Source organism: Neophocaena asiaeorientalis, unplaced genomic scaffold, assembly GCF_003031525.2.
Source record: "Neophocaena asiaeorientalis asiaeorientalis breed wild unplaced genomic scaffold, Neophocaena_asiaeorientalis_V1.1 scaffold40, whole genome shotgun sequence".
Classification (NCBI taxonomy): Eukaryota; Metazoa; Chordata; class Mammalia; order Artiodactyla; family Phocoenidae; genus Neophocaena; species Neophocaena asiaeorientalis.
Genome location: NW_020185335.1, coordinates 2,079,424 through 2,095,755, shown reverse-complemented (window position 1 = coordinate 2,095,755; position 16,332 = coordinate 2,079,424). Strand labels below are relative to the sequence as shown.

The 16,332-nt window shown below is 49.8% G+C and overlaps 1 protein-coding gene across 1 annotated transcript in view; it reads left to right on the top strand.

Moving 5' to 3' along the window:
• The window catches only part of CALB2 (calbindin 2), a 28,893-nt gene extending 21,323 nt beyond the window's left edge, over positions 1-7,570 (top strand). The window contains exons 5-11 of the mRNA XM_024735717.1: positions 457-513; positions 1,097-1,174; positions 1,709-1,764; positions 2,094-2,133; positions 2,333-2,386; positions 3,167-3,238; positions 6,966-7,570. Coding sequence (XP_024591485.1) covers positions 457-513; positions 1,097-1,174; positions 1,709-1,764; positions 2,094-2,133; positions 2,333-2,386; positions 3,167-3,238; positions 6,966-7,082 — 474 coding nt within the window. The 3' untranslated portion in view covers positions 7,083-7,570. The remainder of the gene's footprint in view (positions 1-456; positions 514-1,096; positions 1,175-1,708; positions 1,765-2,093; positions 2,134-2,332; positions 2,387-3,166; positions 3,239-6,965) is intronic.
• Positions 7,571-16,332: the final 8,762 nt, after the last annotated feature.

Here is a 16,332-nt window from a genome sequence, read left to right as displayed (position 1 = left end):
GTAACCAAAGCCTGCTTCTGCCCCTTCCAGAGGGTTCTTACCCTTGCCCCCAACTCCCACGCGGAGAATGAGAAGCTTCCAGAACAGTAAAAGGACACCCAATATACCCACAGCAAAAATGGGATCCAACAGATCATAGTGCTGGCCCTGGTAAAAATCTGCCTGGTTAACACCTTAGAAAACCATAACCCTGGTTACAAGATGATCCTGAAGCCAGTTACAGTAAGGAGACCTTGTCCCAGCAGGCTTGTTTTCTTCTCTGTGACCTTGGCCAAGACACCTTCCCTTATCTCTTCAACTGCGACATGGAAGGGACTGGTCTGGACCATCTCCATGTCCCCATCTCATTGTAATATTCTTGAATATCAAGACCCGGCCTGGCCCGTTAAAGGAAGATGGAGGGAAGCTTATAGGTGTGGATAAATCTTTGTGAATAGGTTGACATTCCCATTGCAGGCTTGGCGGAAGTATGACACAGACAGAAGCGGCTACATCGAAGCCAACGAACTCAAGGTAAGATGAACCTTGGAGAGGACATGGAGGGCGCAGAAAATGGGCCTGAGACCAAAGTGGTGGTGGGTTTAAGGAACCTGGGGAGGGAGGAGAGGGTGGGTGAGGAATGTAGGTGTGTGGTCTGCTTTGGGATACTCAGGCCCAGCTCTGAATGGTTGGACATGTTCAGCCATGTGAAATCAGCAACACAGAGCTGTAGGAGTTCAACCAGTTCACGTTCCTCTGCACGTCAGTGCCCAGGACAGGCATTCCAGCAGTTTGGCCTTCTCGCTTGCACGTCTACCCCTAAATTCCTCTGGACCCAAGGAGTCCCAGGCACTGCTTAGCATGTGTCCTGGGCTCTCTGAGGAGCCAGAGCCAGTTTCTACTGCCTGGCCTATGGGGTGAGGTTGCATCCAGCAGCTCCCTCCCCCTTCAGGGTTACTCCACAAGCATTAAGGGGTGAGGGAATTGTGAGGGCTGCAAGCTACGCAAATGATGTGCCCCAGAAAACAGTGTTGAGTGACCGTCTGAAGGAGCAGGTAAGTGAGTCAGGGACAGACAGCCTGAACTGGGAGATCTGAAGAGGACTTTGGTATTCCAGGGATTCCTGTCTGACCTGCTGAAGAAGGCGAACCGACCATATGATGAACCTAAGCTCCAAGAGTACACCCAAACCATAGTGAGTGGCTGAAAGTATCCCTCCTCCCCAGAGGTGCAGGACGCGGGCCCCAAATCGGTGGGATTCGGGGTTTGTGGGGTCGCTAGTTAGCTGATTCTTCAGGTCCAGGAGAGGTGACTCCCAGTGGCAGCCAGCAAGAGGGATGCTAGTTCATGGGCCCTGCGCCTACTCTCTTGAGGTCCCCACTCAGCCAAATGCTCCTGGGACACTGTAAGACGGGAGCATCTGTTTCCATGACAGCCTCCACAGCTCCAGGAGAGGATAAACTTGGAGAGGGTGGGCCTTCGGTGCTGGTCTGCTGTCTTCTGCGGCCCTGTCCCTGAGAAAGGGGGAGGGGAGCCGTGACCAAGTCCCTGCTGTCTCCCCAGTGACCGATTCAGCCCATGCTGGTCCCTGCCACCAGGTGACCTCAGAGGACGCATGAGCATATTCCCCCATCCTCCTTCCTCTCCAGTACAGGGGATGGCAGGTCAAGGTCCGACATGAGAGAAAGTCAAAGCAAATAACCCAGACACCACTTTCTGTCCCCAACAGCTACGGATGTTTGACTTGAACGGGGACGGCAAACTGGGCCTCTCGGAGATGTCCCGGTAAGTGCCTGCCCTCACTCACCCCAGCATCACTTTTCACAAGATCCCTGCAGATCATCCCTGTGCTACCGTCCCTATCGCCAAGATCAATCAGTGGGGAAGGTGACAGGTCAGGTGTCCTGAGCACAAATCAGTTAGATCAAATCATGAGCATCACCTCAACGTTCCGTCTCCCTCTTTTTAGAACTTTCCACTGACACCCGATTATTAAGTGCTCAGAGATCGTTTCCATAACTACAGATGCTCCTTCTGCATCCTCTCCCCCCAGGTCCGAGTTGTTCTTGCTTCTGCTCTGTCTCCTAATCGCTGCTCTAACATTCTCTTTCCAGACTCTTGCCTGTACAGGAAAACTTCCTGCTTAAATTTCAGGTAAAATAGCCTCTTTGCTTTTCTTCAATTCCTCCTCCCTTCCCCTCACCCCTCTGAGCTCACCCCTCCTCAGCGCGCGCGCGCGCACACACACACCACACACACACACACACCACACACACCACACACCACACACACACACACACACACACTCTCTGCAGGGCTTTGGCTTCTGTCTTTAATACCTTGGGCCTTCCAGGGCATGAAGCTGACCTCGGAGGAGTTCAACGCAATCTTCACATTTTACGACAAGGTAAGACAGAGGACGGTGTGGATGGAAAAGCAGGAGGCCCGTTCCAGCCCCCCCTCCTCCCCCACCCCACCAGAATGGCTCGCCTTGGTCCTTAGGAGTAAACGAGCTGTCGGAGCAGCAATCTGAGCCATGCAGTTTCTTCCTGTCCCTTTGGATTCCCTGCAGCATCTCCTGCTGTGTGAGAAGATAAATGTCCTTCAGTGTGTGGCCTGTGGGACCCAAGGTTTTGGTTCCTTAAAAGTATAGGAGAGAATAGCTCATGGAAGAGGGTTATGCCTGGAACTAGGGTGTGATTACATTGTTGGTACCCAAAGAGAGGAGGTGCTCAGTACTGCTCCCCTGGTGCCAGGTCATAATCTTGCTGTCTTCCTAGGAAGTGGGGAGTGAGAGGCCCTCCGTACCAATGTCGCCCCTCCCTTAGCTGCCCCTGTGTAGGTGACTCCAATGGTTTTCCTTAGAACTGTAGGCTTGGGGGTAAACTTTAAATAGCCTGTGTTCATCCTGACATCTTGTTGTGGGATTCGACACCCAGGGAGTTAGCGAAATGCTTCTTGAACCTCACTGACAATTTCAGTGCAAATGAAAAACACCAGAAGGGAAGGTTACCAACAGTTTTCCCTGGACCCTCCCGTTCCTGCAGTGACTGGTAAAGTCAGAAGTGACACGTTATTTGGGCACCTCTTTTGCTCAGAGTAGAGACCGTTAGCAAAGCTAGACTGTGGTCGGGGATCACGGGGCCTGAGTTCTGAGGCTCTGTGCTGACCCTCTGCTCCCCGCCAGGATGGAAGTGGCTACATTGATGAGAATGAGCTGGACGCCCTCCTGAAGGATTTGTATGAGAAAAACAAGAAGGTGAGTGGCTGAGCCCGGAGGTGGGGTGCTGTCCTGGAGGCAGGATGGGGGTGGGAAGGAAGGCCGAGGAGTGCGTTTTGCTCCTCTCTGATCACCCCCTAACAAGGCAACGGCAGTTTTTTGGTTTGGTTTTCTTCTGGTTGAATTGACTGATTTTTTTTTTTTAATACACATAAAAAAGTTTGCCATCTTAACCATTTTTAAGTACAGTTCAGTGGCATTAACTACATTCACGATGTTGTGCCACTGTCACCACCATCCAGCACTCTTCTTCATCCTTCCAGACTGAAACTCCGTAGCCATTAAACAATAACTCCCCCTTGCTGCCTGCCCCCGGCCACTGGCACTCATCATTCTACTTTCTCCGTGCATCTCACTGCTCTAGATACTTCATATAAGTGAGATCATACAGTATTTATCTTTCTGTGTCTGGCTCATTTCACTCAGCGTTAACGTCTTCACGGTTCATCCATGTTGTAGCACATGTCGGAAATTCCTTCCTTTTTAAGGCTCAGTAACATTCCGTGGTGTGTCTAGCCCCCATTTTATCTGTCCATTCACAGGCAGACACTTGGGTTTCTTCTACCTGCTGGCTGATGTAAATAATGCAGCTATGAGGCCATGGCAATTTTGATGTGGCCCAGTTCTTGGAAGTGTCAGCCACACGGCCAACAAAAAAGACTTTTTTACAGGAACCGGGAGATGAGTCTTGGCAGCATTTTCCTCCACCTCCTGCAAAATGTCTTTCTCTGAGAAAATGGTTTTGCTGCTTTCTTTAATTAGATGAGGAACGCTCTATAATTCCTTTCGTTGTCTAACTGCCTGGGCGGTCAGGCTAGAGCTAAATATAATGCTCAATTTCAGGGCAAAAAATTCATCACAGCCTCTGAGTCTATCTGTCTCCCTTTCCAACTGCCTTCCGACTTCTTTATCCTGAATATCATCCTTCATTTCTTTCACCCTAAATTTATTTTTTTGCTTTACACTACCTACAATTGCTTTTTGAAAGAGGCAGAAAACAAATTATAAGCAAATACTTCCTAGGAAGAAAGGAAGTACTCACCAAGTGTTTGAACTCAGCAGACGTTTTCCTGGCACCAAACTCTAGGAGAAAATTACTTGTGCATCCTTATGTGTCCAAGGAATGTTGCACATCGTAATGGAAAATATCTTTAACTGTAATTGTATTAATGAGGCATGATTATTCTCCATATCACCCTGCTTTATGCCTGAGGCTGATGGGCCTTGAAGGCAGGCATTAAATCTTGGGAGAGATCCAAATTTCCTGGTCATCATCTAACTAGGCTCTTTCTTGATTACCACAAAAGACAACTCATATGGCTACACAGCTTGACTCGAGATGTGGAAACAAAAGAGTCAGGTGTTGGGGCTAGGAAACAACTCTGAAGATTAGAGAACAAGGATATTAATAAAATTGTTTACCCGGGAGCCTTCCACCTGTACTAAGCTCCAGATTTAGCACATGGGGATTGAGTGAATGAATCAGTAGAGAGAGCTGCATGCTTGTAAATAACAGCCCCTGAGTTGGGAGGGGAATGGCCATTTTTAGGTGAGCCCACATGGCAGATGCATATGCCTTTTTTTAAAAAATAAATTTATTATTTATTTATTTATTTTTGGCTGTGTTGGGTCTTCGTTGCTGCATGCAGGCTTTCTCTAGTTGCGGCGAGCGGGGGCTACTCTTCATTGCCAAGTGCAGGTTTCTCATTGCGATGGCTTCTCTTGTTGCAGAGCACAGGATCTAGGCGCGCAGGCTTCAGTAGTTGTGGCATGCGGGCTCAGTAGTTGTGGCTCACAGGCTCTAGAGCGCAGGCTCAGTAGTTGTGGCGCACGGGCTTTGTTGCTCCGTGGCATGTGGGATCTTCCCAGACCAGGGCTCAAACCCGTGTCCCCTGCATTGGCAGGCGGATTCTTTACCACTGCGCCACCAGGGAAGTCCGGGTATGCCATTTTGATGGTGCCTTCGCGGACGGTGATTCGGTTTCTGAGCAGATTTATGTTTGAGGCTCCTGAGGGACAGGCTGATGGGCTCAAACTTCGACATTTCCTAGCAGTCCTAAGACAGTTGCAACTTGCTAAAGCCATCCTCAGCTTCAAGCAATACTTCTAGACACAGAAAGTAAGCAGCCCCCTCTGTCCATTCTGCTAAAACTCTTGATGCCACACTGAACTGGAGGGTTTTGTCAAGCTCAGGCTTGATATATGGGGTCACTTCCATAGCTCCTAATCGAGTGGTAGGTCGCTCAGGCACACCCTGGTGTTATGGACTAGGTGACGTTTTTTCCAGGAACTTCACAACTTTAGTGAAGATGCCCCTCAGAGCTAGAGATGCTTGCAAAGTGCCTTGGGGCTGGGTGGTGGCACAAACCCAGGAATCAGTAACGTGAGGGGATGTCGCCAAACGATGCAATAAAAGACTGACCTTGGAGCACTGAGGGCAGGTGAGCCACGTAAAGAATTACTCAGGGGACAAAGACTCCTTATGGCTGTAGAGTTGGTCCCATCCTTTAGCCAATACCTTAGTCTTTACACCTCACTTTTCTCATTAGCTGAATGGAAATAACGACCCATCAGCCTGGAAGGGGAACTATTTAAAAAAAAAAAAAAAAAAAGATCTGCCGACGTGTTCCATACAAAAGGAGGAGGAAGAGGAAGGAGGAGGGAAAGAAAAAGACAGTTGTTTAGTGAGTTTCCAACGTTGATGATGACTTTGCTCTATTTCAGAACTTTCGGCTATTTCCATCCAAAGCAACACAAGGCATGTGGGCTGTTGGTGTTCTGTACATGTTGGCCTCCATTTTGTATGAGACTCTGGGCATATATCTGTGGGTCACCTGTCTTAGTGCCCCTCAAGGCCACAAGGAGCCAGTGAACAAGCAGTAGGCTGGTAGGCTTGCCGCTGGAGGAGAAAGGAGTTAGAATCCCTTGTTTCGCTGGGTGAGGCTTTTAGGGAAGCATGATCCAAGGGGCCTGAAGACGAAGCCGGGGAGCTCCCCTGGCATTCTCCTCCTCACCTGCAGGGACCCAGCAGATTGAGTAACTGGAGGCTCACTGAGGTAGAGGAGTTTGGAGAAGCCATGCATAGATAATGACTGTCACCAACAGCTGCTGTTTGGAGCGCGTGCTGCGTGCTGCGTGTCAGGTACTGTTTGGAGCGCGTGCCGCGTGCTGCGTGTCAGGTACTGTTTGGAGCGCGTGCTGCGTGCTGTGTGTCAGGTGCTGTTTGGAGCGCGTGCCGTGTGTCAGGTACTGTTTGGAGCGCGTGCTGCGTGCTGTGTGTCAGGTGCTGTTTGGAGCGCGTGCTGTGTGTCAGGTACTGTTTGGAGCGCGTGCTGCGTGTCAGGTGCTGTTTGGAGCGCGTGCTGTGTGTGTGTGTCAGGTACTGTGCTAAGCATTGTTTACATCCATTTCCTCACGCCATCAAAACACGCCAATGAGGCAGGCTCGCTACTGTACCCATTTTACAGATGAGGCAGCTGAGACTCAGCAAAGGTTGAATACTTCCCCCAAAGCAATGCAGCCACTAAGTGAAAGGGAGAGTGTTTTTCATCCAGGGCTCTCTGACTCCCAAGGCCCATGCTTTGTGTGCCTCTAAGCTACTTGCACTGAGATGGGATAAGGGAAAGGTTCTGGCTGAATGAACAGCTGGGCCGTGTAGGTGGGGCCGTCCTCTGAGCCTCTTACCCTCTCCCTCTCTGTCTCCTAGGAAATGAACATCCAACAGCTCACCAGCTACAAAAAGAGTGTCATGTCCTTGGCCGAGGCGGGGAAGCTCTACCGCAAGGACCTGGAGATTGTCCTCTGCAGTGAGCCACCCATGTAAAAGGGGGGATGGGGGCTGCTTCTCCACCTCCCCTCAAACCTGCCCCTGCTGCCCTGCCACTTCCACCCAGACCCGGAGATCCTGAGCATCCCTCCCGCTGCCCCTGCCATCTGCACACACCCCAGCCTGCAGAGCAGGAAAGAAGAGATGCAGAAGGGGCTGCTGACGGGCCCCCTGGAGCCCCCTCCAACCCAACCCTGGATGACCAGTCACAGCGCTCTGCATGCAGAGGGGCACCAACCACATAGAAGGTGGGCGGGGGCACAGGTGGGGAGTCCCTCGCTCTCTTCGCTGTGATGCATGAGCTCATTCGCTGTATGATTTAGGCTTCTATGTCCAACAGAGTGCACCCTCCCCTCTGCCTCTCCCCCATGCCACCAGCCACCCCGAACCCCCAGGTTCCATGCCCCGCCTCGCTAGTGGTGTAGCTGTCTTCTCAGAGCTCCTGTTCGTGGCGGGCACCGGCCCTGTCCTTGACTTGGCGTGCTCCCTTTCCCCTTTGGGTTTCTTGTTTACCAAAGAAGAGTTTACAGACAATAAAAAGGAAATGTTCTCCTGTGGAAGCTCTCCCAGTTCTGGCTGAGTGGTCAACTTTCTCTCTGCCGCTAGTCCCTGACAAAGAGAGAGCCTGTTCTCGAGTGAGTGGGGAGAGTGAGGGGACCACCCAACTGGGGCATAACCACTAGAAGCAAGGGTGTGGGACCCCAGGACACTGTACTTTCCCTTGCCACTCACTGCCTTCTCTCCATCAGCCTGTCACTTCTCTGCTCCATGTTTGTTTCCACGTTTCTGAAATCATAACAGCAGTTATCAGTTCATTGAAAGTTTACTAAATGCCAGGTATTATGCAAAACAGTTTGCCTGCGGTATCTCTCTTAGTCCCTTGAGAGGGGTGCTGTGATTGTCTCCAGCGTACAGATGAGGAAACTCAAGATTAAAGAGGTCAAGTAACGAGCCCCATGTCTTAGGGCCAGTTGGCGGCGCAAAGCCAGGGTATGAATCCCGAGGATTGGATCCACATTTTTTTTTTTTAATTGGCCGCGCCGCACAGCTCGCAGGACCTTAGTTCCTTGACTGGGGATTGAACCCAAGCCCCCTGCAGTGGAAGCTTGGAGTTCTAACCACTGGACCGCCAGGGAATTCCCTGGATCCACATTCTTTACAGTAGGGCTACCAATGGCCTGTGGCAACAGTGGGACTAGGTGATCTCCACCCAGCAGGGGGGACCTCCACCCAGGAGTTCCAGGCACCACGAACTTAACTTCTCCCCCTCGAAATGCAATTTGCCCCACAGCAACATATCAGATGCCCCTTGGTATAGGGCCAGCATGGCCTTTGGGTGTACAGAACTCTTTGGGATCCTAGAACAGAGAGATACCTGATTTTTTTTTTAATGCTATCAGATACTGACTGTTTTGACATTACCTCATTTAACGTCGCAACAATCCTTGTGATGGATACGATTTTCAGATGAAAAAACTAAAGCTCAAAGACGTTAAGTCACTTTGGAAGTGTCCGTTCAATAACCAGGAACTCACCTGGAGCAATAGAGCCCTGTGGGTCGAATCTACGCCTCCTTTCTTTCCCAGCCACGCCCCTTTCTGAGAGAGCCTGTCCTGTTCACCCCCTGGATGATGCAGCCGGCGAGCCACCTGACCTCTGTCTGCCTGCCCACAGCTGACGGGGCCGAGAGTGGACATCTGGTCCAGGCGGGGCCCCTAAGAGTCTCCTGGAATCTGAGGTTGAGAGCCAGGGCTGTCAGGCAGAATGTGTGGCATTGAAGCTGGGTGGTGATACAGCTTTGGGGGCGAGAGGTGGCACGACAGTGATCCAAAACCAAGCCTGAAGTGATGCTGAGAAGAGTAGGAACCAAGAGCCCGGGAGAGTCAGAGAGTTAGTGGAGAGAAGATGCAGAGAAAAACACAGGAAAGAAGGAAGGGTGGAAGGACAGAGACTGAGAGACAGAGAAAGAGACAGAAACAGAGTGAGGGGAAGGGGAACCACCCACCAGCTCCCATGAGGCCCTGTTGCACTGCCTAATACCGATTTCCCTGCCACCCCTATGTATCCTACCAGGGGATCTCCTGTCCACTAAGCGCAGCCCCCCACCCTATCATCCCTAGGTGTCCTCGGCCAGCATCCTCCAGGATGAGGCGCTGTAGCCCAGTCTATAGCTTCACACCTGCCCTGCTGACACACACCGCTCTGCCTGGGCTTCCCCTCAAAGCCCCTGAGGCAAGATGGGGTGGAGCGGTTGCCACAGCCTGGGATCCATGCAGGGGCAGAAGTGGGTCCTTTTCTACCTGGTTGCAACTCCAGGACCCAGATTTGCTGGAAAGGGAAAGGGCCTGGGAGCCCTTTCTCCCAGGCACAATCTCTATTCAGCAGAAGGGGAAACTCATGCCGTCAGGGACACCTGGTCTTTCAGAAGCCCGTTTAGTTCATTGTGAATGCAGGTATCTGTCTATTGAGACAAAGGGAGAGGGGAGGGTGATGCTAAGGCCATCACAGTGCCGTGCCGTCCTCAGGGCTGTGCTGACTCTCTCCTGTGTTAGGAGCCCACACCAGGGGAACAGGGGCTGGGGTGACAGGGAGCGTGGGGTGGCATCTGGGATTCATTTCACCCTCTTCTTTCTCTCTTGTGGACACCAGACTTTGTTGCTGCCTGACTCACAGGTGCGTTAGGAGCTGGTGAGCTCTAAACACAACCCTTCAGCGTAAGATCCTAGCCCAGCTCCATGCCCTTGAGTGGAATTTCCCATTCCACATAGAGCCTTGGGACCTGAGACCAAAGTCCAAAATAGAGCAGCCCCATGCAGACACAGAGATTTCAAACTTAAAGGCAACTGTCTCCCAGGTACATTCTCCATTCACAAAATTCCCTTTGGAAAGATTACCAAAAGCCAGGCACAAACCCATCCAACTCTGTATTTTGGAGGGGGACACCTGTCTTCTACCCTAGCCTCCTAGGACCATGCCAGGAACGGCCCCACCCCTGTGAGGTCCAGCACCTTTCTCTTGTCTTGAGTTTCTCCAGGCAATTCTATCAACAGCCCCACCTTCTAACACAAAGGCCAGCAGAAACAGGCTACGAAGAAAAAGGAAAATGCCCAGGAACACCAAGTCCAGTTAGTAAGTCCTGAGGAAGAGAGCCCTGTCACACAGCTAACTCGATTCGCTGGAATTAGTTGCATCTCGGGGCCGAGAGAGCAGGGTGGTCAAATCCACAAGGTGCCAGGTCACTGGGAAGAACCCAAAATGGTTTGGACCACTGCAGTTCTTTCCCCAAGCAAACTGTCAATAATATAATTTTCCTGACAACTACTTTCTACCACAGGTTGCATGGGGAGATGGAAGGAAGACAAAGACATAGGGGATAGGCTCGGTGGCACTGAGAGGGCATGGCCCTGACCCTCGGGGAACACATGATCCCACAAGGAGCCTCCCTTTGGTGTATCTGGTGCACCCTTGAACGTGTGGCCCACACGCCCCCTTTGGCAGCAGCAACAAAGGGACTGCCCCTTCCTCTGGGAATCCCTCCCTGGCTTCCCAGTTTGGGTGCCACTCCCATGGGCACCTTCATTCAATAACAAGTATTTGTTGAGTACCTTCATGGAGCTTATACTCTAAGGTGAAGAAGACAATACATAGATTAAAATGTTCATAAAGTTGTGATACGTGCTCTAAAGTTCAACAAGGGAAAGAGATAGGAAGAGGGGAGGAAGGCACTATTTTAGGTTCTCTGAATAGGTGAAATTGAAGAAGAGATGTGAATGAGGTGAGGGAGTGGACCTTGCTGCCATCTTGGGGAAGGGAGTCCAGATGGAGGAAACAGCCAGTGCAAAGGCCCTGAGGTGGGAGAGTTCCTGGCATGCTCAGAAATGTGGTCACTGGGGCTGGGCAGAATGAGGAAAGGGGGTGAACAGTTGATGGGGCTGGGGAAACAGGTGAGGCCAGGTGGAGGCCACAACAAAAAGGACTTCTGATCTTACTGTGTCAAAGGAAGCCACTGAGGCGGGAGATCATCAGAGAAGTGACATGATTTATTTTCAAGGTCACTCTGGCTCCTGTGTCAACACTAAACTATAGGAGGCAAGGGAGAAAGCAGAGGCGCCAGTTAGGAGGCTGACGCACCAGGGCCACTGAGAAACGCTGATGACTTGGGCCAAGGAAGTGGGGGAGGTGACAGCAATAGCAGATTCTGGACCTGTTTCTAGGATTGAATCAAAAGGTTTTGCTAAGGACCAGATACATGACACGCGAGAAAAACAGGAGTCAAGAAATGACTCCGAGGCTGCTAGCTGGAGCAACTGGGTGCGTGGTGGGTGCCATTAACCGAGACAGGAGAGGAGCAGGTTTGGGGATGGGTCGGGGGAGTAACTGGGATTTGGGACTCGCTGCCTGGCATTTGGCGTCTGTCAGGACACCAACAGAAACCAGACTGCACATTCACATTGTGGACCTTCAACAAACATCCACGAGACAGACAAACGCTAGGTGCTGGGGACACAGCAGTGAAGAGGAGAGTCCCTGGCTGCCGAGAGCTTAAAGGCTCCTGGGCCTGAGAGATGAGGAAACTAGCAAGTCCGCACGGTAAGTGGTAGGTCAGAAAAAAGCACAGGAAGAGGTCCCTAGATTGGGGGTGGGGGTGAATTCCTTGGTGAGAATGCCTGGCAGTTAAAACGTCAGCGTCCACAGTGGCACCAGAGCCAGAGGAAGCCAGGCTCAACTGGGGGGACTGCAAGTCCCTTGAGAGCTGAAGCTCAGAGGGGAGAAGCTCAGAGCGTAAAGCTCAAGGACCAGATAGGACTAGCTTGTGCAAGGCTGGACATCACTCTCTTTTCCCAGGCAGCTTTGCAACTCCTTTCTTCTCCTTCTGGTCCTGGCTCAACCGTCAACTCCTCAGTGAGGCCCACCCTGATTAAACTGCAACCCACTCACCCCCCCACCCGATGCCCCATAACCCCTCCCCACCAGGAATATTTTTCCCCATAGCACATGACGACGTGCCCTGACGTGCGTTCACGTGCTCCCCCAGCGAGAAGATAAGTCCTCCAGGGCGGTGCTCACACTCTACTGTCCTGCCCACACCTACTCAACCCACACACCTGGGGGCACCATTCCTTCTGGCCTCCTCCTCACCTGGCACCCCGCAGCTCCCCAGAATAGTGGCCCCAAAGATGTCTGAGCCCTCAATCTTCGGATGTAGCAAATACGTTATTTTACGTGGCAAAGGGGAATTGGGACTGTAGAAGGAATTAAGGTTGCTAATCAGCTGACCTCAGGGAGACTATCTCGGATTATCCAGGTGGGCCCAAAGTCATCACAAAGGTCCTTGGATGTGAAAGAGGCAGGCAGAACCCAGAGTTTCTAACGATGCAGTAAGCGGGAAGCATTTAGAAATTAGGAAAGGCGGGAAAACATTCTCCCTTAGAGCCTGCAGAAGCCGCACAGGCCTGCTGACACCTCAATTTTAACCCATTTTGGACTTCTGACCTCCAGAGCTGTAAGGTAATAAATTTGTGTTGTTTTAAGCCACCGAGTTTGTGGTAAGTGGCTACAGCAGCCAACGGGAAGTGAATACAAAACAAAACATAAAACATAGGCCCACCTACTCGATATTTGTGTTCCTGTCACATTATGAAATATGGGTAAGAATATATCTTCCTGTGAGTGTTTCTGTGAGGATCCAGTGGGTGCTAGTCGCACACACGCTTCGCACGGTGCCCGGTACGGAGTCTCACTAACTGGCAGCCGTGGGGATGATGTCTGTTGTGGCCGTAGCGCAGGAGGCTTCCTCTGCTTTCTGCTGTGTGTTCTGTGGCTGCCCCAGGACTCACGGGGACCCAGCTGGTTCCAAACCTGGGAAGTCTCACCTTTTAGAGAAGGCGCTCACCTGGTGTGCCGCATCCTCCTTCGGGGACGGGAGTCTTCCAAACCTGGCGGACACCCCAAGGGACAGCTCTGTCTGCCAGGGCCCAGGAGCTGACCTCACACACCGGGCCCATGAGGGGGGTCCTAGAAACCACCCAGAAGCCTGGGTCAGGGTGCTCGGTCCTCCTTACGCCTGTCCTTTGTTGCCACTCAGAGATCACAGTCAACCGGGAGAACTTGGCCAGACAGCCCCTTTGTTGGTCTCAAGTTCCCCATCTGTAGAATGGGAAGCTTGGAGTGAACGGTGTGCAAGCCTCCTTCAAAATCTTACCCCCCCAACATCTCACTGAATAGCGTTTATAAATGGCAAACAAACACATCGAAGACGACTGACATCATCAGCCATTAGGGAAATGCCACTGTGAGATCCCACTGCACACCAGTGTAAACTGAGTATCATTTTTAAATGTCTTACCCCCGCTTACAAAAGCAGAATCTACTAAATTGTTGCGGATGACAGGGAGCTGAAGAAGAAAAAAGGCTTCCTCATAGAGCCAGTAAGCTGAGTGTTAAAACAACATTACCGACAGTTTTAAAAAATAACCACAATGAAATTCCCACATCCCTCCATGCAGTGCTCTGTAATTCATTCTTGTTCCACTGGATCTTGGATTAGCAGTCTGCTTTCATGAAGCCATCTGCTTCTGGACCAAAAAGAGTCCTGGAAATCCTGACTCGATCCACATTTATAGTCTGAGAGCTGCTTAACTGACGTCAGCTCAGAAGGCTGCACCCAAGAGTCTATTCTTTATATAAAGTATGAACGGTTTGAAGCACCTGGTACAGTCTTTTATCACAAGGCTCTAAGACTGTCCTTTTTAATTGATGACACACGCTGCACCCTGCAGCTTAGAGCAGAGCCTTCAGGCAAACACCAGACTAAACGAAAACATCTCTAAGATGACACAGACTTCATGGCTGTGGTTAATTGATTACTCTAACCAATAAGATCAAAATGGAGGAGAGTAAACTTCTCTCTCAGGCTATCGTACGGAACGATTTCATGAGACTTTAGATGAGCCTTTCCCCTGAGGGTAAAAATATATGGGCAGTGAGGCACTGACAAATCACAAGGAGCTTCCATAAACCACACGATTTCTAAAATACTTACATTAACATTTCATCTGTATAAGCATAACCTCAGGAAGGCCAAAAACGTTCTCTGATCTGACAAGTCTTCTTGTGCAAATCTTATGAGAGTAACACATCAAACAAACCTAATTCTTTCTGGCACTCTCTTCTGATAAGATGCAAAAACAAATCTTTGTGATTTTCCAGGGCTCCTCTGAGAAATCTCAAAGAACATAGTAGGTGTAAAAGGTATCTTGAAAGTTTTCTCTTTTTTTCTATATTTATTAAATTATTTGAAAAGGGAGAATCTAAAGAGTTACCAGAAGGGATATAGACACTTGATTAATATATGATCATGGGTGCCTGAGAAACAATTCTTGGTTACCCAACTTAATTAACAACATTTAAAAGTAAACAGACCCAAGAGTATTGAAGGCATACAACCACATAAAAATTTGCACACAAATGTTCACAGCAGCATTGTTCATAATAGCCAAAAAGTGGAAACAAACCAAATGCCCATCAACTGATGAAGGGATAAATAAAATGTGGTGTATCCATACACTGGAATATTAATCACTCATAAAACGGAATGAAGTACTGATACATGCTACAACATGGATGAACCTCAAAAACATTATACTAAGAAGTTACACAAAAAAGGCCCCATACTGTATAATTCTATTCACATGAAATGTCCAGAAAAGACAAATCCATTGAGACCAAAAGTAGACTAATGGTTGTCAGCGGCTGGGGCAGTGGTTCGGGGGCCGGGGGGGCGGGGGGCGGTATTGAGGAGTGACTGCTAATGGGGACGGGGTTTCATTCTGAAAATGTTCTGGAGGGACTTCCCTGGCCGTCCAGTGGTTAAGACTTCGCCTTCCAGTGCAGGGGGTGCAGGTTGGATCCCTGGTCAGGGAGCTAAGATTGCACATGCCTCGTGGCCAAAAAACCAAAACAAAACAGGAGCAATATTGTAACAAATTCTATAAAGACTTTTTTTGTTTGTTTTTTTTTTTTTGCGGTACGCGGGCCTCTCACTGCTGTGGCCTCTCCCGTTGCGGAGCACAGGCTCCGGACGCGCAGCCTCAGCGGCCATGGCTCACGGGCCCAGCCGCTCCACGGCATGTGCGATCTTCCTAGACAGGGGCACGAACCCTTGTCCCCTGAATCGACAGGCGGACTCTCAACCACTGCCCCACCAGGGAAGCCCTATAAAGACTTTTTTTGTTTGTTTTTTTTTTTTGCGGTACGCGGGCCTCTCACTGCTGTGGCCTCTCCCGTTGCGGAGCACAGGCTCCGGACGCGCAGCCTCAGCGGCCATGGCTCACGGACCCAGCTGCTCCACGGCATGTGGGATCTTCCTAGACAGGGGCACGAACCCTTGTCCCCTGAATCGACAGGCGGACTCTCAACCACTGCACCACCAGGGAAGCCCTATAAAGACTTTTTTAAAAATGGTCCACACCGAAAAAAGTCTTTAAAAAAAGAAAATGTTCTGGAATTAGGCAGGATTAGATAGTGGTGATAGTGGTGACGGTGGCACAACCTAATAACATACTAAAACCCACTGACCTATACTCTCTACAAAGGTGAATAATATCTTAACTTTCTTTTAAAATGCCTATGCAGGCACTGATTGTGAAAAAATTAAGTAAAATAAACAGAATTATACATACAGCTTGTTCATAAGTGAGGAGTTTCTATTTTTTGTGGTGTAAAATGGTCTATTCTAGGACACAGCGAGTTCAACGTAAAGCACCAAAAAGTTTTCTGGTGGGATACAGAATCTCTGCTATCGAGAATAACCTTCTGTATTGTAGGCAATGGTATTAATCAGTGAACCAAGGAGGCAAGCCCACCCAACCTGAGCGAACTTTGCTAAAATAGAATATATTTCACCCTTTCTTTTCAGACAAAGGTATTATAAAGTAATACAAATGAAATTCACTTTCACTTTCCAGACCTTGTCCTTCACAGTGCCCTTTCACTCTCTGGAACAGACTGATACTTTACTGTAGGACAGAGAGTCTGCAGGGTCAAAACTATTTTCATAATAATGATAAAATGTTATTTATGTTAACATACAATGTGTTCATCATTGCTATTTTCAAATGACTCAATAAATAAGTAATTTTTTTAATGTCTCCATTTTGATTTCAAATGCGGTAAGTAGTATCGAGAGTTTTAACCCACATAAACAAAAGCTCTCTGGGTAATCTCAAATGAGTTTTAAGAAGGTAGA